The 21,002-nt window shown below is 46.6% G+C and overlaps 1 protein-coding gene across 1 annotated transcript; it reads left to right on the top strand.

Moving 5' to 3' along the window:
- The first annotated feature begins 143 nt into the window (after positions 1 to 143).
- Positions 144 to 20,784, top strand: SMU1 (SMU1 DNA replication regulator and spliceosomal factor). Its single transcript, XM_077345471.1, has 12 exons — positions 144 to 294; positions 1,560 to 1,770; positions 3,857 to 4,009; positions 5,500 to 5,610; positions 5,849 to 5,977; positions 8,995 to 9,114; positions 10,798 to 10,914; positions 11,854 to 11,981; positions 12,061 to 12,187; positions 14,915 to 15,082; positions 16,636 to 16,788; positions 19,878 to 20,784. The coding sequence occupies exons 1-12, from the start codon at positions 269 to 271 to the stop codon at positions 19,974 to 19,976; spliced, it is 1,542 nt and encodes a 513-aa protein (XP_077201586.1). The 5' UTR covers positions 144 to 268; the 3' UTR covers positions 19,977 to 20,784.
- The last annotated feature ends 218 nt before the right edge of the window (positions 20,785 to 21,002 follow it).

Below are 21,002 nucleotides of genomic sequence, written 5' to 3' on the forward strand. Positions count from 1 at the left end.
GGGCGGCTGCCGCAGGTGCGGAGTGACGTCAGCAAGGTGCTTGCCCTCCTGGGCAGCGGCCTCGGCCGCGAAGGAATCCCACAGTTGCCTAGGAAACGGTAGCGCCGACGCCAGGAGACACGGGCTCGACCGTGTCACATGACCCTCGTTCCGCCGTGCCTTCCGCCAGCAGGCCCCTTGACCCGGAAGCGGATGTGCGTCGGGGTGGAAGTGGCGTCGTGTTGCGTTTGGGGACGCGAGAAGCGGCGGAGGCAAGAATCGGTTCATCATGTCGATCGAAATCGAGTCCTCGGAGTGAGTTCTCTGGGGTGGCCTTGTGGAGACAAAAAAAAAAAGGGGGGGCGCTCTGGCCTTCCCGCGCTTGGCCGGTTTTCTTCGTCCTCGGGTCTCCTTCCCCCTCTCGGTCTCCATGCTGAGCAGCAAGTCCAGCTTTTCGAGCCCTTCTTCCTCAGGGGTGGCCTCGACCAGAACCGTTCTTTCTTCCTGTCTCCCCACTCCTTGATGGCCTTTCAGAGTAGTAAATGCTACGTGCTTCTCTCGAGCCACATTGAGCATGCCCGTGTGTGATGTTTAGAATAAGAGCTGGGTTTTGTACCCCGCTTTTCAATGCCCGAAGGAGCCCCAAAGCGGCCTTTCCATTCCTCCCACTGTAGACACCCTGGAAGGTAGTTGGTGCGGAGAGAACTGCTCTAAGAACTGGGACTAGTCCAGGGCCAAGTTGGGTTTTTATACCCCACTATTCACTACCCAGAGTGGTCCATGATCACATTCCTTTCCTCTCCCCAAAACAAATCCTGTGAGGTAGGTGAGTCCAAGAGAGCTCTGAGAAAGACTGCTATGTGGGAACAGCTCTAACAGGGCTGTGACTGCCCTAGGCTCACCCAGCTGGCTGTATATGGGGTGGGGAATCAAACCCAGCACACCAGTTTAGAAACTGCTGCTCCTAACCACTACACATTTTTAATCCCCAGTGTGGCCAGTGATTGGAGTAGTTCTGGCATAGGGTTAGATTCAAATGTGTAGCCATGTCGGTCTGAAGTAGCACAATAAAATCAGAGTCCAGTAGCACCTTTAAGACCAACAAAAATTTATTCAAGGCATTCTGAATTCATGACCTCCTAAATGTTCTGTAGTTAGCAGGCTCGCTCAGGTGTTGCAAACTCAAGGCTGTGGTCTCCTTTACTGAGTCAATCTATCTCATGTTTGGTCTTCCTCATTTCCTAGAGTTATTGTCTTTTCCAGTGAGTCTTGTCAAAGTACTATAGCCTCAGAAATGTTTATCTTCATGTAAAGGCATTCTTTTGGGCACTGCTTTTCAAGATATGAGGTACTCCATATGTAGGGGGCATGTGACTCCCTAGTCCTAGTATTATATGGTTCCTGGCTTCCCCTCTCTTCTCTGCAGAAGCCACAATTGATTAGAAATGGGGAATGCTTTTGCTATGCACTAGTAGGTATTGGTAAGGCAAATTTTTCTTGCCTGTCTTGTGTGGGCAAGACTCACACATAAATCAATTCTGTATGCAAATTAATTGTTTCTGTGTATTTCTTCTTGAAAGTGTCATCCGGCTGATCATGCAGTATTTGAAGGAGAACAGTTTGCATCGTGCCTTGGCCACCCTGCAGGAAGAAACCACTGTGTCGCTGAACACCGTGGACAGCATTGAGAGCTTCGTGGCAGACATTAACAGTGGCCACTGGGATACAGTCCTGCAGGCAATACAGTCATTGAAGCTACCAGACAAAACACTCATCGATCTGTATGAGCAGGTACGCACTCTTCTTTCAGTATCATTCTGTATCTGCTAGCATCTTTTTAACATTGCTGCATATTCATCATTTCCTTTGTTCTGTGAAGATGTCACAGGCCCTAATGCTTATACTTAGCCTTGCAGTCTCATGGGTGATTCACACATTATGCAGAATGAGGGGCTGTATGGTACTGCATATGGTGGAGTTGGTTATGTTGATGAAAGCACTTTTTTGTGATAAATGAATCTGCTTGGGGAATTAATATATAGGATTTTCCCTGATGTGTTAGTTTGCTACATGTCAGAACCTTTCAGTTGGATTCTGTCAACTTCTCATCTTGCTCTTGCATGGTTCTCCACCTCACTGTAGTCCCATCCTTTGTGGGTTATGTCCACAAAAGTCATAACAAGCACAACTGTTTCAATTTTCTATAGAAAGCCTCTTCTGCCAGTTGGAAGTCTGGAAAGATCTAGTCGTTTATATGTAGGAGAACATTATAAAGTATGCTCCCTCCCCCTTCCTGCAGATTATGATGGTACAGTCCTGAATTGTACTCTTGTTCTGTGTAGCATTAGACCAGCTTTGAGCCTTCTGTCATGCACCTGCTTTGTTGAATTTCCAGTTCTCTGGCATATAACCTTATTTCTTTATTTAAAGTATTCCCAAGCTTGCTTTTCATCACAGTTGAGACCCAAAGTGGGTAACAACATAGAAACAAAATAATAATAATTCAGGCAGTATAAGTTAAAATTTCTTAACAAAGTAGCAAACACATTGCCAATTAAAAAAAAAGATATCCCTCAGCCTCTAAACATATCTTTTAGTTTTCCAGTATCCCAAAGCAAATATTTGGCCAGCCTCAAATGCTGTCCTGCATAACTCCATTTTACAGCCTTTCTGGAAGGACAAGAAGGGGTGGGAACCTTCCTCATGTTCTTCAGGAGACTACTGCAGCAAACGAGGGTCACAGCCAAAAAGGAACTTGTCCAGCCAGTGGAGGAGACAGTGAAGAGAATATGTAGTTTTATGCCCTGTTTTTCTCTACCTTAAGGAGTCTCATAGTGGCTTACCATCACCTTATCTTCCTCTCCCCTCACAGTCACCTTGTGAGATAGTTGGGGCTGAGAGAGTCCTGAGAGAACTGTGACTGGCCCAGCCAGATCAACCAGCAAGCTGTATGTGGAGAATTGAGGAATCAAACCCAGTTCTCCAGATTAGAGTCACTGCTCTTAACCACTATACCACACTGGCTCTCAATCCAGTGCTGACAGGTCCTGTTCAGAAGGGTGGTTTTACCATACAGCCACTCAAAGAGGTATGAAAAGTGTCTTTTGCAGGGCTCCATTCAACTGCTTCTCTCGCAAGAGGGCAAGCTCTAACAAGCCTTCTAAGCTCTTTATGGAGTCCCATTTGTAGAGGGAAGCAAAATCAAACATAATAAGTCCTGCCTCATCTTCCTCTTTGTCAGTATTAATTTGTTAGCATTCAATTTCACCTTGTTCAGATCAAAATACTTTTATTGGCATAGTTGCTAGATTCAGTAATAACAGTGGAGTACACATGGAAATAGGATATACAAGATCCCAGCTTTTTATGTCATCTGTGATTTAGTCAGTACTTGATTCATATACGGAAACATTTCTCTAGAAATTTCTAACAAACTTAGCTGTCCTCATAATACCGGTTGAGTGATCCTCATTTAACACCTTGCATATAGCAAGTTTCTCATTTGCATCCAATTTACATTTCTTAAAATAGTCTGAGAGGGGCTGAGGATATTTTTAGAATTTAATACAATCAAATAATATATGTGCCTGAGTATCTGGCACTTCTAAATCTGTGAGAGCACAGTCTTTCCTTTAAGGGGGTTCACCTTGTTTACTGTAGCCAGTTGATGATGGCATTAAGGATTTGGACAGTTGTATATTATGCTGTATGTCTTTCTATTGTTGGTGACATCTGACTGTAAAGTTGCCTGGTTTTGAAAACTGGATCAGAATCTTTGTACGAAGTCCAATCTTCTGTTTATACAGTTCTGCATCCTCGTACTCAAAAAGCAAATTTTTACGATGATACTATAGCCACCATTGTTCCTACGTTTCAGGTTGTTTTGGAACTGATAGAGCTTCGCGAACTGGGTGCTGCCAGATCCCTCCTGAGACAGACTGACCCCATGATCATGCTAAAGCAGACCCAGCCAGAGCGATATATTCACCTTGAGAATCTTTTGGCTAGATCCTATTTTGATCCACGTGAGGTATGCTGACTTCTTTCTTTTAATTGCTGTTTTTATATACATTTCTAGAAATTGTTGAACTTCTACAGCCTGAAATTCACATAAATAAACTGTTTTAAAGGCAGTTTTAGGTAACCCAGTGCACTTCTCATATGAAACTATGAGGTGAAATAATTTCCTGTTTTCAGCCCAGTCCTAAGCAGAGTTACACCCTTCTAAACCCATTGACTTCAGTGGGCATAGAAAGATATAAGGATTGCTCTGTTTGTATATCACTTTCCATTTTCTTAAAAATGGAAAAATGCATCTGCCTCCAAAAACTGCTAAAATGTGTTAGGTCATTGGTCAGGTAGAATCATAGAATCATAGCTTTGGAAGGGACCTCCAGGGTCATCTGGTCCAACCCCTTGCACAGTGCAGGAACTCACAACTACCTGCCTACCCACAGTGACCCCATTTCATGCCCAAGTGATCCCCCCACCACCACCACAAAAAATCTCCAGAATCCAAATTGGCCAGAGGAAATTCACCTACCATCCCACAGTGGTGATGAGCAATTCCTTGGGTATGCAAGGAAGGGCCACAAGAGACAAACACTGGCATATCCCCTCCTGTCCACCTGCTCACAATCTGCCTAACTTTGATTTATAGCAGTTTGAGGGTGGCTTGTATGCATTTCTGGAACCAAAGTTGGGAATTAAGAGTATACTGCAGAACAGGGGTCCTGAGCCTTCTTGAGCCTGGGGGCACCTCTGGAATTCTGACCAGCATGATAGTTGCAGGCACCAAGTGGCTGCCACAGGAAGCTGAGCCAACCACACTTCATTGGCACAGCGGAGATCCTAGTGCTGTGATGGCAGCTGCTGCCAGAGCAATGTTAAATTTGCACAGCCTATCAGAAGCCCTGCTGGACAAAAGCTCCACCCAGCTCCACTCGTTTTCCAACCAACTTTGACGGATGCCAGGGAAAGTGACACTGGATGTCAGAGCACTCACAGGTTGGGGGCCATAGAGTCATGTGTCCTTCCCCTCTTGCATACCCGCAGTTTAGTATTACATTCTCAGAGCTCATTATGGACATGTTTTAAGGGTGCTAATTAAACCTAATTTTGAAAATCTAAGTTTTGGAATGTGACCTAACGAATAGCAGTGCCCACATGTGGAGCAGAAATGCTTTGGGTAGGGGTTTGTTCTCGGCCCTGTAGCTGAGTGCTCGTTCCAGTACTACAGTAGGAGCAAGCCAGAAACGTGGCCTTTTAATTATTCTGCTCAAGTGCATGATGCTTATTAAGTAGCATCTGACAAGATTCTTCAGTTCCTAGATATAAACTAAACCAGTGTTGGTCCACTGAAGGAATCTGCTGTATTGAATATGGATTAGGAGTTACATATTTACATCCCTGTTGCAGCTAATAATCCTTATTCAATACAGTATATATGCGGGTATCAGGTGGAGGTGGAGGTGGAGGTGTTGCAGTGCGAAAGTTACCATTCCTCATGTTTCCTGCCAGGCATACCCAGATGGGAGCAGCAAGGAGAAACGGAGAGCAGCGATAGCCCAGGCCTTGGCTGGCGAAGTCAGTGTTGTGCCTCCATCTCGTCTTATGGCACTGCTAGGCCAGGTAATCTCCCCTGCCCCCATGTTCTGAACAGTGTGAAACTGAAGGTAAAGTGCCTATTTCTTAAGCTACTGAAATGGACTGATTGTGATGCTTGAACTTTGCCTTGGTAAATCCTGCTTCACATTGCATAAGAGCTTTATAGTAGAATGGCTTTTAACAAATTGTTTGCTTGTGTGTTATGGAGACAGGATGTCATGGAAGGGTGGAGCAGGACCTTAAATCTCCTCTGGTTTTTCAGGCATTGAAATGGCAGCAGCACCAGGGTCTGCTTCCTCCAGGGATGACCATTGACTTGTTCCGAGGCAAAGCGGCTGTGAAGGACGTTGAGGAGGAGAAGTTCCCCACGCAGCTCAGCAGGCATATTAAGGTGGGTCCCTCCCCTATGGGGCATTTTTGGCATTCCAAGAAGCGGCACCTTTAAGACCAATAAAGATTTATTCAAGGTGGGGACAGATGGGGCTCGCAACAAGGCTCTTTTAATTGCTTCTTTTCACAACTGGGAAAGGGTCTGCCATTAATTACTAACCTTAACATTTTTGTTGCCCCAATGTTTTTGTGAACGTCAAATTAAACCAAAGGAATGATTTGGTTTTCTAGCAAGGAGTTATCATACTGCATATTTAGGATGTTGTGATGCTGATTACTAATTTGCTACTCATTTACTTTCTCCTTATATCTGTACTCTTACTATCCCTGCTCCATTGTCTGAGGAAATGTGCCTGCACATGAAAGCTCACGCCTTGACTAAATCTTTGTTGGTCTTAAAGGTGCCATTGGAGCCAAATGTTGTTGTGTTAGTAGAGAGAAAGTTATACACAGTGTGGTGATGATGGCCAAGTCAGGGCAAAACTCAAACTGCTGAATGAAAACAGTCTAATAAGTTGCATTACTTTAGTAGTGATTTACCAAACTGCCTCTCAGTCGCTCCTGCTCATTGAACTCACTTCAGCACAGGTAAGTTTAGTTCTTTATAAAGCACCTTTATAAAGCAGACTACAGACTGCACAGGGATAGGAAATTCTGCTCTTTTGGGAATGACAGGTGGCAATTCAAGGGAAAGGCCATCCCCCTTAGCCTTAGAAATGATCAAACTTGTGCAGGATACATGTTCATGGCCAATCTTCACCAGGGCTGGGCCAGTGACCAAACCAGTGAATGCTGCTGGGTTCACTGTGCCTGTGGGTTGTCTGCTTATTCCTCAGTAGTTCAGTGATAGTGGCTTGGGTGCCACATGTAGCACATATGAATGCTGTTCCCCCCCGTGTGGCACTCTGCCCCATGTTCCAGGGAGGAGGGCAGCTTCTTCATTGCAACGGGCCCAAGATGAAATGACAGTTATAAAGCCCACGAGCTTGCCCATGATTGTGGTATCCTGGGTCACCATACGTAGCTGTCTGTGGAGGTAAACTGGGCACAGCCCATAAAACAGAACACCTTCCAAGGAAATAACTGAATATAGAGAGCAGTTCCAACCACCTCTGATCCTGCAGAACCGGAGTGAAATTCAGAGGGAACTTTGACCACGGAGAAGTATTTATTTATTTATTTTTAATATATGCTGCCTAATGTAGAATTAGTGAAAGTTGGACCATAAGGAAGGCCATCAAAGAATTGAGGCTTTTGAACTCTGGTGCTGGAGAAGACTCTTGCAAGTCCCTTGGACTGCAAGGCAAACAAACCGGTCAGTCCTAGAGGAGATCAGCCCTGCCTGCTCCTTAGAAGGCCAGATTCTGAAGATGAAACTCAAATACTTTGGCCACCTCATGAGAAGGAAGGACTCCCTGGAGAAGGGCCTAATGCTGGGAGCGATCGAGGGCAAAAGAAGAAGGGGACAACAGAGAATGAGGTGGCTGGATGGAGTCACTGAAGCAGTTGGTGCAAATTTAAATGGACTCTGGGGAATGGTAGAAGACAGGAAGGCCTGGAGGATCATTGTCCATGGGGTCGCAATGGGTCGGACACGACTTCGCACCTAACAACAAACACAGTGTAGAATTCTGGAGAGCTTGAAAGCTTGCATGCTGTTTTCTACAGTAACTCTGATTTGTGAGTCCTTCCCCTCGTGTTAGGTATACATGGACTGGTAAAGGTAAAAGTTATGGGAAGTGACAGCCCTACTCAGAGAAATGCTAGTCATTAAGAATGATGGTCTCCTATTACTGTTGTTTGGGATGGTGTGCAGGGCAGACAGTAATCCTGTGGCTCTTTGGTTGACAGCAACTATGAATGTGGCCTTCTTGTACCATGTACCCAAGCTTTTGCCATTTGTTTTTTATCTCCCTTGGTCCTTCTGTACAATGAACTGCTTTAGGTGTGAATGTAGCTGGTTTAGGGTAGTATAGTTTGTGCCAGGGGTTCCTGCTGAAAAGTTGTTTGATGTGTGGGAATGTGTTTGACCTTGTGGCCAGATGTGCCGCAAGGGATGGCCTCTAGAGTGTTTTTGCTCCCAAATGGGTGTGTGGGGGGCGCTGGGGGACTGTAGGTTAATGGTCCTTAGGTGTTTAGTCTTAGCAAAGGTTTAGTGATGTTAGCCTTGTATCCTCAATAAAGAGATTTTCTTCAACAAAGTCTGCTTACTGGAAGCAGTCAGCTGAATTCTCACATTTCTGTGATTGGCAGAGTATGCATCATACTTAACAATATTCCAACAAGTTTTGAAATCTTTTTCACATGTCTGTAATTTCTAAAAAAAAATCCTTTATGTTCTAGGCAGGTGGATATAAATAGCTTTTGCCTTGTGTTTTCATGCAGAACGAGGCAGAGAGTCTGTTTAATCACTGTTTTACAGCCTTTTGTGCAGTTCAGATTTCTGAATCTAAATGTCTTGAAGTGACATGCATTTGCTGAAACCAGAGTTGTTCCCGCAGATATTTTCTGACTGTTCTTGAACCAGAGGGGAAATTTTGGAATTTTTACATCTTGAACAGCTTGCCGTGGGAGTGGGGTGTAATGTTTCTCAGACGGAGGACAGCCAGTTAAAGGTGACTCCTCCCACCTACCAGAATGTGAAAAGAAAGTTCAATTTTATACTTAAAAACCAGCCAAGTTATTAAACTGTGTTTTTGGGTGGACCTCTGTTATTAAATGCCATGTACCATTGCTTCATGTGGGCAAATATCTGCTGTTGAAATGTCAACTGCAAGCCTTGTCATATAGATTTCAAGTTAGAATTTTTATCCATTCTCTTTCCAAGCACAATGAATGCTTGCGCCATTCAAAAAGAACACTGTTTTTGTGTGTTTTTTTGCCAAGCTTCAGCAAGCAGCTTCATAAGGCTGATCTTAAATCCCTGAGTGTTTAGCGTTAGTAAAGGCAGAGCAGAGAATTGTCAGTACAGAACCAAAGTTATGTGACGTTCTTATTTCTTTGTTTTGTTTTGGACAGTTTGGCCAAAAGTCCCATGTGGAGTGTGCCCGATTTTCTCCAGACGGTCAGTATTTGGTCACTGGCTCTGTGGACGGATTCATTGAAGTGTGGAACTTCACCACTGGGAAAATCAGGAAGGTAAAGTAGCACAGGCATTCTTGGCTAGCCAGTGGGTCGTTCAAGATGTAAGCATTCTTGATCAGTTCTTTAATTAAAAACAACAACATTACAAATGGAATGCAGAAGAAAAAGAGGGACCAGCCAACAAACCATATGCATCTAAAGCCACTACACATGACTGGGTATATTGAACAGAAAAAACTTCCCCCAACATCCTCTTCATTATAATTTTCAAGACATTCTCCATAAAATACAGCAGCCCTCCATCACATGCTAAATTACAAACTTCACAGCTATATATTACTAATCTCATCACCATATATTCCACTTTAAATGTCTTGTCATTTCTAGACCCTAGCTATAGCTTTTTGTATACCGTTTTAAAAAATCTATTATGTCTCACAGTAAACAAGATTTTTTTTTCAAAATAACTTTATATTCAAAACTTATTCTGCTACTGTATAGTTACACATCTATATGCATTGCAATGTCCTGACCTGGGTTGCTTAGGCAAACCTGATCCCATCAGATCTTAGAAGCTGAGCGATCCTGGCTAGTATTTGAATGGATTTCCTCCGAGGAGCACTCGGGGTCATGATGTGGAGGAAGGTAAAGGCAAACTACCTCCGAATGTCCCTTGCCAGGCTGCCAGGTAATCCTCGGGTCTCCTGGCCATGTTATATATTCTATACGATAAATCAATAATGCATTCCAATGTATTTATATACAGTTTTTAAATGGTTTCCCGTTCTCAGTTTGTCTCCTGCTTAACATTGTGAACAATCTCTCTTTCCTCAGTTTTGAAAATCTGCCTGTTTCACAAATAAGTGGTTAATTTTGCCATTGCTGTATGATCAGCCAGCTTATTTTCCCATTCTTTTAAGTTGGGATTGGCATCTGGTTTCCATTTTGCTGCTGAGATAAGTCTAACTGCTGTCACCATATATTCAGATATCTCTTCCAAACACATGTTTTGCATGTGTAAAGTCCTAAGTTCAGTTCTGTGGACCTCCCATTAAATAGAATTCACCTACTAAGTCTGAGACAGCCCCACAGGTAAACTGCCAGGGTAGGTGTGGGCAATTAGGATAAGGCAGCTCTGCATTATTGTTGTTGTTACTAGGCTTTGAGACCACCTCTCTCCCAAATTGGACTCAAGGCAGTTTACGACATGATTAAAATACATAAACAGTATAATTCATTAAATTTAGAATAAAAATTTTAAACAATTAAACACTCTCTAACTAGCAACTTATTTAACTAACTACCCCCCCCCCACACACACACACACAGCTGTCCCAGCCTTCATTTTTCTTCCCAGTCCATTGACTATGGCAGGTATCTCAGTGACATGGAAAGAGGAGGGGCAGAAAGACCCAGGAGGTATGACCCTTGTTTGGATACTCTGGACCAAAGGTAGTCAAACTGCGGCCCTCCAGATGTCCACGGACTACAATTTCCATAAGCTCCTGCTAGCGTTTGCTGGCAGGGGCTCATGGGAATTGTAGTCCATGGACATCTGGAGGGCCGCAGTTTGACTACCCCTGCTCTGGACCATAGGCCTGGTGGAAGAGCGCCACCTTGTGGGCCCTGCGGAACCGTGATAGCTCCATCCGTAATACACATTTGGCCATTAGCTATCCTGGTTGCTCGTGTTTCTCTTGCTTCATTGACTGAGACGTAGCTCCCTGTTCTGTTTAGGATCTGAAGTACCAGGCTCAGGATAACTTTATGATGATGGACGACGCCGTGCTGTGCATGTGCTTCAGCCGGGACACGGAAATGTTAGCAACCGGAGCCCAGGATGGCAAGATCAAGGTATGCAGCTCTGAGGAAGGAGAAAAAGATCAATCTGGGCTTTGCAGGAAGGTTCTCACACCACGTTTTCCAAACACCTGAGGACTGGAGCACACTTATGGAGAACAGGGTTGGATTCCCCACTCCTCAAGAAGCCTGCTGGCTGACCTCGGGCTAGTCTGGAGCTCATATGGATAGCTCATATGGACCTCGGGCTAGTCTGGAGCTAATATGGATCTCCAGTTTTGGACCCAGTTCATGCCCTGCCACAGATGTTAGTCTTTAGGGGGTTGCTGACTCTTGCTCTTTTCTGCTTCTCTCTAAGCCAGCCTTTCTCAGCATTTTTATCATTGAGAAACCCCTGAAACGTTCCTCAGGCTTTGAGAAACCCCAGAAGTGGTGCGATTGTGCAGAATATAGTTGGGAAGCATGGCTGTGGACACGCCCACTCGGGGGCCATTTTGGGAGAGGGGGCAGGTAGACATGACCATATGTGGCCGTATCACCGAATAAACGTTTAACAAATTTAAAATATATATTGAAAATGAATTAACTCCCATCCATTCAGGAAACCCTCTCAGGGCCATCAAGAAACCCTGGTTGAGACAGGCTGCTCTAAGCCCTTTCAGGCTCACCTATCTCACATAGTGCTTGTTATAGGGAGGGGAATGGGGTGTGATTGCAAGCCATTTTGAGACTCCTTAGGGCAGAGCAAAGTGGGGATATAGAAACCGGCTCTTCTTCTACTTTCTTCGCACTGGGGCTGATTGGCCATTTAACTCACCAGGAAAGTTCCAGTGACCAATCAGCAGAGTTTCTCTCTTGGTCCCGGTATGCCCTGAATTTTTAGGTAGTGCTTGAGGAAATGAGGCTGACACAAATGAGGCCATAGTGCCGGTGGGCCATTTCAACTGGCCGTAGTTGAACACCCTGCTCTTGCTCCTTCATCCCTGCCCCCAGGTGTGGAAGATTCAGAGCGGCCAGTGCCTGCGGAGGTTTGAGCGGGCGCACAGCAAGGGGGTCACCTGCCTGAGTTTTTCAAAGGACAGCAGCCAGATTCTTAGCGCCTCTTTTGACCAGACGATCAGGTGAGTCGGGCGCTCTGGGTTTGGCCGGGCGGGATCCATTGGCCCGGCTTGCGCTTATGCAGCTCCTCTGCCATCACAGGATCCACGGCTTGAAATCTGGAAAGACGCTCAAGGAGTTCCGTGGGCATTCTTCTTTCGTCAACGAAGCGACTTTCACCCAGGACAGCCATTACATTATCAGCGCATCTTCCGACGGCACTGTCAAGGTAAGTCACAGCCGCTGAGTTGGGAACGCTGTGTATTTCGTTCTCCATTTATATACCACCCTCTCCTGCGGCTTAGGACGGTTTGCTTCAGCTTTCGGGGATGGTAGAACACAGCATGTTTTCTCAAGAGGCTCTCTGTAGCTTCAGCTTGGTTTTCTTTCCAGAAGCTCGGCGCAGCTTTCCTCATCTAAGCAGCAGTTAGCAAGATGATTTTGTTTGTTTCTAATATGATTATCACCTTTCCGAACCTTGTGATGAAGCAACATCTTTGCACGTTTGTCTGGTCTTCCCAGGACACCTTTTCTGTCTGAGTTTTTGTGTCTCAGACCTACATCTCGGCTCAAGCTCCAGCTGGCCACAGTTCCTGGTAGACTAACCAATAAGGTACCAGGAATTAATTTCCCTGGCACAGATTTAATGAATTTCATGACTCATGTACTCAGTCCTGCTGGATTCTTTGCTCCTTTTTGGGAATTTGGTGATGTTTAATATTTATTTGCTTTTTTTAAATACAAAAAATCAAATTGCACCTATAGGTATTCTACAGCCAGCAAATTGTCACTAATCAACTGCCTCTCCACAGTATTCTCCTCTCTCCTTTCCCCCTCTCCTGTTCTCTTGAATCCGCATTTCAGACTTGCTTCTCCTCCTGTCCTAAACCTCCTTTTGCTTCCCCAATCCCCTCCCTCTGCCCTTTTTCCTTTCTGCACTCAAGAGCCTATTATTATTTTTGCGCTTTTACTTTTTTGCTTGGTTATGATGAACATTTCTAAATTTACATTTTAAATAGGTTTTTAATATGGATCTCCAGTTTTGGACTAACTTTAAATAAAAATGTGAGAAGCTTGTATCTGTTTTGAACTAGCCAGCTACCATTACAGCCACAAGAAGTGCATGTGGGAGAAAAGTCTGTATTTTGCCAGGATCCTTTTTTTTTTTTTGAGTGAGGGGGGAGTTGCACAATAAACATCTACAACTGTGGGGATTTAGTGGAGGGTGCACAGTGATAGAAAAATTTCTGTATAGTCCAGCCCTGGGTTCTGTGTCTTTAGGCTCAGCTCAGGACATCGCAGCTCCTGACCTGGATAGGCCAGGCTAGACCAATCTCATCAGAGCTCAGAAGCTAAGCAGGACAGACTGTATTGGGCTAGTATTTGGAGAGACCACCAAGAAATACCAGAATTGTGAGCGGAGGCAGGCAATGACAAGCCACCTCTGAACACCTCTTGCCTTGAAAACCCCACAGGGTGACTGTGAGTCAGCTGTGACTTGAAGGCCCTTTCCACCACCCACCACCACGTATATGTGTACCCTGACCCTGATGGCCCACGTTAGCTTGATTTCATCAGAACTTAGCAGAAGCTAAGCAGAGCTGGCCTTGGTTGGGATACCTGTAAGGCTGGGGTGGCCAAACTGTGTCTCTCCAGATGTCCACAGACTACAATTCCCATGAGCCCCTGCCAGCATGGTGCTGGAGGAGCTCATGGGGACTGTAGCTCATGGGTGTCTGGAGAGCCACAGTTTGGCCACCCCTGAGAAATACTGGGATTGTGGTAAAGAGGCCAGCAGTGGCAACCACCCACCTCTGAACGTCTCTTGCCTTGAAAACCCAGTCAGGGGGTCACCATAAGTCAGCTGTGACTTGAGGGCACTTTTCGCCTCCACCTGATGTCAGAAACGAACTGGCGTCTGTTAATGATGGACCCAAGCTGGTTAATTACCAGGTTCAGGCACTTGTTCTGTTTTCACTGTGTGTCATATGCCAAGATTGAAGAGGTGAAGTCTTCCAAGTAAATCCAGTAAATCAAGTAAATGCCATGCTATGACAGTATGTGCCAGTGTTGCCTGTGAACTGTGCACATGAATTTAGGAGCTAATGAACACTCATTAACTTAGGAAGCCCCGCTCAGCAGCAGTCTGGAACCACACAGGGTCTTGCACTGCCCCTTCCCCATTTTAAGATTTCAGTGGTTCTGTTCTGTTCAGGATGTGAACTGCTCTGTTCAGTAAAGAAAGAAAATTTGGGGGGGGGGGGACAATGGTGAGGACACTGGAAAATTGCAGTTGGCTTCTTTCCTAGTAGTATTTAGAGCAGTGGTTCTCAACATGGGGGTCAAATGACCCTTTAACAGGGGTCGCGGCAGGGCAAGCAGCTTGGCCAGGGGGCCACCATCTACACAACAGCCATGCAGGGTAGATCAAGATAGAGCGTTCATCTGTCTGGAGCAGCGGAAAAGAGCGAGGTCGGCATGGTGGGGCAAGAGGCAGAACTGAACTGAGAAACCCCGGGGAAAAAAACCAATTTATATACAATCCAGAACAATGGATCTTCAAGCGATTGTTTAATTTCGGGTTAATTTCTGTGAAAGGACACTTGCATAATTTCATGGTTGGGGGTCACCACAACATGAGGAACCGTATTAAAGGGTCACAGCATTTGGAAAGTTGAGAACCACTGGTTTAGCAGGACTGAAGCAAGGCTAAGAAAGCAAGTTACTATGGGAACAACCAAATCCCAGTTTTCTGAAGGTGCCCGTATTCCAGTAGCACAAGGAGTAGGAATGGGCTGGACTTGCCTGCTCAGTCGCGAGGAGGGAGCAGAGGAGCCCCACAGCTCCCCAGTGTTCTGCGCATGACCAGCTTGTTTGTTCGTGAAGCCTGAACTGAACCTCTGGGGTGGCTTTCTGTATCGCCCCCCCCTCCCCTCAAATGGTTCTTTCTCCTCAGGTCTGGAACATGAAGACGACGGAATGCTGCAACACCTTCAAATCGCTCGGCAGCACCGCCGGGACAGACATCACCGTGAACAGCGTGGTCCTGCTGCCTAAGAACCCAGAGCACTTCGTGGTTTGCAACCGGTCAAATACCGTGGTCATCATGAACATGCAGGGACAAGTACGTGTTTGGAGGCCGGCGGCTTCAACGTGACCGGGAGCTTCTCTGGTTTGAGCGGGTGGCGGACGTTCCGTGATGGGCCGGTCGAAGCCAGTCCTTCCACCTTGCCCTTTTCCCCAGACTGTACACCGACTTGGCAATGGTTGTGACTCAGTGTGGTGCTGTTTCGACATCAGGCTGCTACGTCTGATGATCCAGAATTCTAGTAAACCATGCTTTAGTTAAGATCTGTACATCAGTGCCCTGTGGTTCCTACTGGAGCCAGCTCCCTGGCATGTCACACTTGTAGCTCCCCCCCCCCCCTTTGCTGTTCCTGGAAGCAGAGTTGGCTGTGCCCAGCAGGCAGGTCAAGTGGAGGTTTTGCGAGCCAAATGGGCACCACGTGGTGGATTTCTGTCTGCCGTCTTTTCCACACACTGAATCCAAGGCCAGCCACAGACCTCAAGCCATTTTTTCACCAGAGGTAGCCAAGTTAGTAGGCAGGGACATGGCAACTTTCTCCCAAGGAATTCCCCCCTCTCCTCCTGGTCTTGAGCCACAAAACAGTAGGAGGTTTTCTTGTGCGCTGGCGACTCAAGCACCCTACCTTAATGCATTCATAGTGGTGCCCTGGTGAGGAATACATCCTGGGTCCTGAGGATTGTAATGCCTCCTGGCTCATCTTTCCATGTTTTCTCCAGGGTCCTAATTACACATTGGGCAGATTCATAGGATCCTAGAGTTGGAAGGGGTCATTCAGGCCATCTAATCCAAACCCCTTGCTTCATGCAGGATCAGACTCCTTGAGAAGTGTCTGTCCCACCATTGCTTAAAGACTGCCGGTGAGATTCCTGGCTTTTGTGTCAGGGGGATGCATTCAGGGGGAGCTTCAATGCAAACCCCAGCTCTGCTCAAAGTCCCCTGCAGCTCTTGCACCCCTTTATTCCATCACTATCTCCTTGCATTCAATAAGAGTATTTAGAAGAAGAGCTGGTTTTTTACACTCTGCTTATCACTACCTGAAGGAATCCCAAAGCGGCTTACCAGCACCTTTCCCTTCCTCTCCTCACCAGACACCCTGTGAGCTAGGTGAGGCTGAGAGAGCTCTGAGAGAACTGTGACTGGCCCCAGGCCAACCAGCTGCCTGCAGGTGGAGGAAGAGTGGGGAATCAAACCCGCTTCTCCACTTTAGCGTCCGCTCTTCTTTAAGCAGTACACCATACTGGCTCTCAGCTTTTTATATAGCGCCCTTCGAGAGTACAAGGCACTATCTTTTCTGTCAGTATTCTGCAGAGCAGCCCTGTAAGCATTGCCACGTGGTAGGACTGGGGATGAGGGAGGCCAGGGCTTGTGAGCACCTGGCTTTGAGGTGAGGTGAGGGAGCTTCCAAATGCATGGCTTAGCTGCTGTGTAGCTGTACAAGCACCCGGCCTGCTACCTGAAGAATTGCTGGCCCTCTGGGGGTTCAGTCCCGGGGGATTTCCTCTCTGTCCCCACCTGAAGGCTTTAACGGTGAGAGTTCCGTGACTGTGTAGTGGCAGCTGAAGGTTTTGGTCTTTCCATGATTTTTGTAGATTGTGAGGAGCTTCAGCTCTGGTAAGAGAGAAGGGGGTGACTTTGTCTGCTGTACCCTTTCCCCCCGCGGCGAATGGATCTACTGCGTGGGCGAAGACTTTGTGCTGTATTGTTTCAGCACCGTGACCGGCAAGCTGGAGAGAACTCTCACCGTGAGTACTTACTGGGGCCTTTCTTCTCAATCGGGGGTGTGTATGGGGGGGACAGGACCCAAGCTAACATCTTCTCCATTTTATCGTCACAACAACCCTGTGAGGTAGGTTAGACTTGGGAGTGCATGGCCGACCCAAGGTCACCCAGCTAGCTTCCATGGCATAAGCGGGGATTCCGCCCTAGCTCTACCCGGCCCTGGTCCAACACGTTAGCCGCCAGCCTGTGCTGGTGTTGGCGTAGCAGACCGTGCCATGAGGTCGTGTGACACAACATGCCACTTTCCACGTTACAGCGTTGATGCAGAAAGGCAGGATCTTACGTTCTGAAGGAAGGTTGACCTAAAGCTGCACCTGCTCTTTTAAAAGGAGTTAAAATAAATTATATCCTGCCTTTGCTCCCTCATAGGGGGCCAAAGTGATTTCCATTGTCCTGTCCTCTTTCCTCTGAGCCTCACAAACAACCCTGTGAGGTGGGTTAGGCTGAGAGCGTATGACTGGTCCGAGGTCACACAGAAAGCTTCTGTGGCAGAATGGAGATTTGACCCTGGGTCTCCTCTGGCCACTGTATCACATGGGCTCCTGCTGGGTATAGGCAAAGGCTGTGCTTTTCATGTTTTAGGCAGAATTATGGATTACACCTTTGGCGTTTGATCACTGGCGAAAGCAGAAGCCCTAGGTGGGTTGATCCGCAGTGGGTTGGATCCTGTTGTAACATCTGTTCACAAGGAGTGTCTTGTCCTATTAAATGTTACAAGAAATGACTCGGGGATTCTAGCTTTGAGCAGCTTCCGAGTGTCGGCCCTGATTGTTATCCTCTGAACATCCTGATGATTATATTTGGCCTTTGTCTAGTTCTTCCTTTACATTATCCCAAGAATATGCACAACGGTCCCTGTAAAGTACCGTGGCACTGCTGATCCCACATTCAGTTAATTAATTACATTTATATACCGCCCTCCCCAGAAGCTCAGGGCAATTCAGATAGAACATCGGAACAGGAACAATGCAGAGAGAAGCCATTAATCATGAAGCAGTGGGACAATAAACAGTAAACAGTAAGAACAATAAATTCATAACTGGAACATAATGAGCCCATGAATGGTCGGTACAGGCCATTCATGGGAGGGAGGTTCAGGGACCCGGTGGAAGATGTTGGAACAAGTGGACCTCAGCCGAATGTCTGGCGGAAGAGCTCCCTTTTGCAGGCCCTGCGGAATTGTTCTCGATCCGTCAGGGCTCTGATCTCTGGGAGCTCATTCCACTAAGTGAGGGCCGGGACAGAGAGAGCTCTGGCCCTGGTTGAGGTCAAGCAAGCTTCCTCAGGGCCATGGATCATCAGGCAGTTGGAGGTGGTGGAGCGTAAAGCACTTTGAGAGGTGTAGACGGAGAGGTGGTCCTCGGTCCAAACCGTGTGATTACCATAATCTTAAGTCTGATCCGGAATTCAGCTGGAAGCCAGCACAGTTGTTGAAGAATGGGCTGAATGTGGGACCTCCAAGGTGTTGCTGTGAGGATCCTGGTTGCTGCGTTCTGGACCAGCTGTAGTTTCTTGATTTAAATTAAGGGTAGGCCTGCGTAGAGCGAGTTATAGAAGTCCAGTCTACAGGTGACCGTTGCGTGGATCCTGAGAAAGGAGGGCAGTTCCCCAAATCCCAGCACCGGCGAGGCAGTGTTCTTGAAGCTCATGGTCAACTATGTCGAATGCTGCTGAGAGATCTAATAACGAGAGCAGCGCTGACCTGCCCGGGTCCAACTGGCGACGGAGGCCATCCCATCAGGGTGACTAGCACTGTTTCTAGCCCATGGCCAAGCTGGAAACGTGACTGGGATGGGTCTAAGACTGAAGCTTCCTCCAATAAAGCTGATAGTTGGTTCACAACAGCCCTTTCAAGCATCTTCCCCAGAAACACGTGTGGGATGGGACAATAGTTGTTGGGTTCTCACAGGTCCAGAGATGGTTTTTTGAGCAACGGGTGAACCACTGCCTCTTTTAGGCCTTTGGGAATTCTCTCATTGATAGGGAGAGGTTGATTATTTTCTGGAGGTGGCCACTATTCTTATATCCGTTGTCTTTAGCAGCCATGATGGGCACAGGTCTAGAGGGCATGTGGTTGGCTTCACTGCCACTAGCATCTTGTCCACTTGAGTCAATGTGAGGTGTCCAAGTTACTCAGCGTCCTCTCCCAAGACAGCCAAGGGGCCTCTAGTTCGCTTTGGAAAAAAAATGTGCAATGGCCTAGTGCAATAATTTTTTTTACTTACTATCCCCATATTGAGAAAGCTGGAGTAAGGTAGTAGTTGGGGTGTCTGCCTAGGGCCAGGGAGACTTGGGTTCAAGTGTCAAGGAGTTCGCTGGTTAACCTGAGCCCTCCCATTTCATTCAGCCCAGTTTACAGAGTCATACCCGTCCAAAGTATTGGCTGTCTGAAAAGAAATACGGCATTTAGGTGTAGAAACGGGATTAAGTAGTTTGCATCTAGAGGCCTGGTTGGTTTGCATGGCTCTCCTAAAGGTCGGCAGACTTTTCCCTACCTTGTTTGCTGTGTGGGTTGATAAGTTCCGTCTCCCTGCCAGGAACACAGCCCGCTTCCGTTTCAGAAGAGCTCCCTTTGTCCCCCGGGCCAGTCACCGAGGACTTTGCCCTCTTCCGCTCTCCCACTGGTTCCTGCATGCAAGCCGCTTGGGACATTGGAAGGGCAGCTGAGGATACTCTTAAGCTTGCCTTGTTGCCGCTGCTGCCTCCCTCACATTTCCCCCTGGCTCTTCCTCCTTTCTAGCAGACTTCCTTGAGCCCCTTTCTTTCCATTTCTCTCTAGTCCCTAAACAGTCTCCTCTGTATCATCCCTATTCTAGCCTCCCCTGCAGCTCTGTAGCCATGGGTAACCTTGCATGTTGCTTCAAGGAAGCAGGCTCCGGGAACTCTCAGGACACTTGCGGGACTTACTCGCAGGGGAATGAAAAGACTGCTTTGTCGGAGTCCTAAAATAGCCTTTCAAGTTTACCATTTGCTCCTAGTTCGTCTGAAGGGGAGAACAGCAAGCGCTTTGATTGCCTACTGATCACTTGCCCCCCCATTTCTGCCCCTCTAGGTTCACGAAAAGGATGTCATTGGCATTGCCCACCATCCCCACCAGAACTTGATTGCCACCTACAGCGAAGATGGGCTGCTGAAGCTCTGGAAACCCTAGGACTGATTTTTCATTCCCTTCAGTGCACCAGAAGAGTGCACATGATAGTGGCTTAGTTTTGTTGTTCTTCTTATGCGGTCAGAAGTGGTGCTTTTAAATGTCGACAGAATTTCATATTCAGGTGACCTGAGACACTATTTTTCTGCAAAGGGTAAGGTTTGTTAGTGCCGTGCTGGCTAAGCGTGTGCCTGTGCAGCAAAGGTGATTTAATTTTGCAAGAGTGACTTGCTCCTGTAAGATTTCCTTTCTGCAGCATATAAAGTCAATTGAGTTGAGTCCTGAAATACCTTTTTTTTTTTTTTTTTTTGTACATTGACTGAGGAACAGGAAAATCCTCTTGGCAACAGCAAAATTATGGAAAACAAAACTCTGGCGCTTTTACATCCTGAAAATGTTAAGAGTTCTGGTTCTTAATGCTTTGCCTGGGTCCATTGGCGTTCACAATAGGCACAAACCAGCCAAAGGGAAGGACTGAAAAATCCCACTGATGGTGAGAGGAATATACAAACTTAAAATCTCCCTTTTTGAAACCATTTAACTGTGGCCTGGGATGGAACACTTAGTAAATCTCCCCTTTTAAGGCACCGAGAGATCCATGATCTGAACAGATTCTGTTCAGCCTCCATTACCATTTAAGTCAAAAAGCGCTTTGTCCTTCTGTATTCAGAAAACTGTCCAGTCTTGTTTTGCTGTTCAGACTTGCCTAATTGTTTTGATTCCGCCCCTCCCCCCAGGTATGTGTTGCTTTTATTGGGAGCCAATTGTTTTGTGGTTTATTATTCTTCCAGAATAAAAACCTTGTCTCTTACATAGCATCTGACTTGCTTTCTGTCCAGGGGAACTTTAAACTTTGCTTTTTAGGAGGCCTGCCATGCAGCTCGCAAAGCACATTTTGTTGTTCGTTCCTGAGACCCTCGTCCTCTTTTGTCCAGAGGCTGCTGACAGTGGCTCATCTATGACAGCCCACAGAGCCTTTGGGAGACTCTGGGATGAAACAGTCATCGGTCTCTTTGTACGTCAAGCAGC

This window comes from Paroedura picta, chromosome 7 (genome assembly GCF_049243985.1).
Source record: "Paroedura picta isolate Pp20150507F chromosome 7, Ppicta_v3.0, whole genome shotgun sequence".
Classification (NCBI taxonomy): domain Eukaryota; kingdom Metazoa; phylum Chordata; class Lepidosauria; order Squamata; family Gekkonidae; genus Paroedura; species Paroedura picta.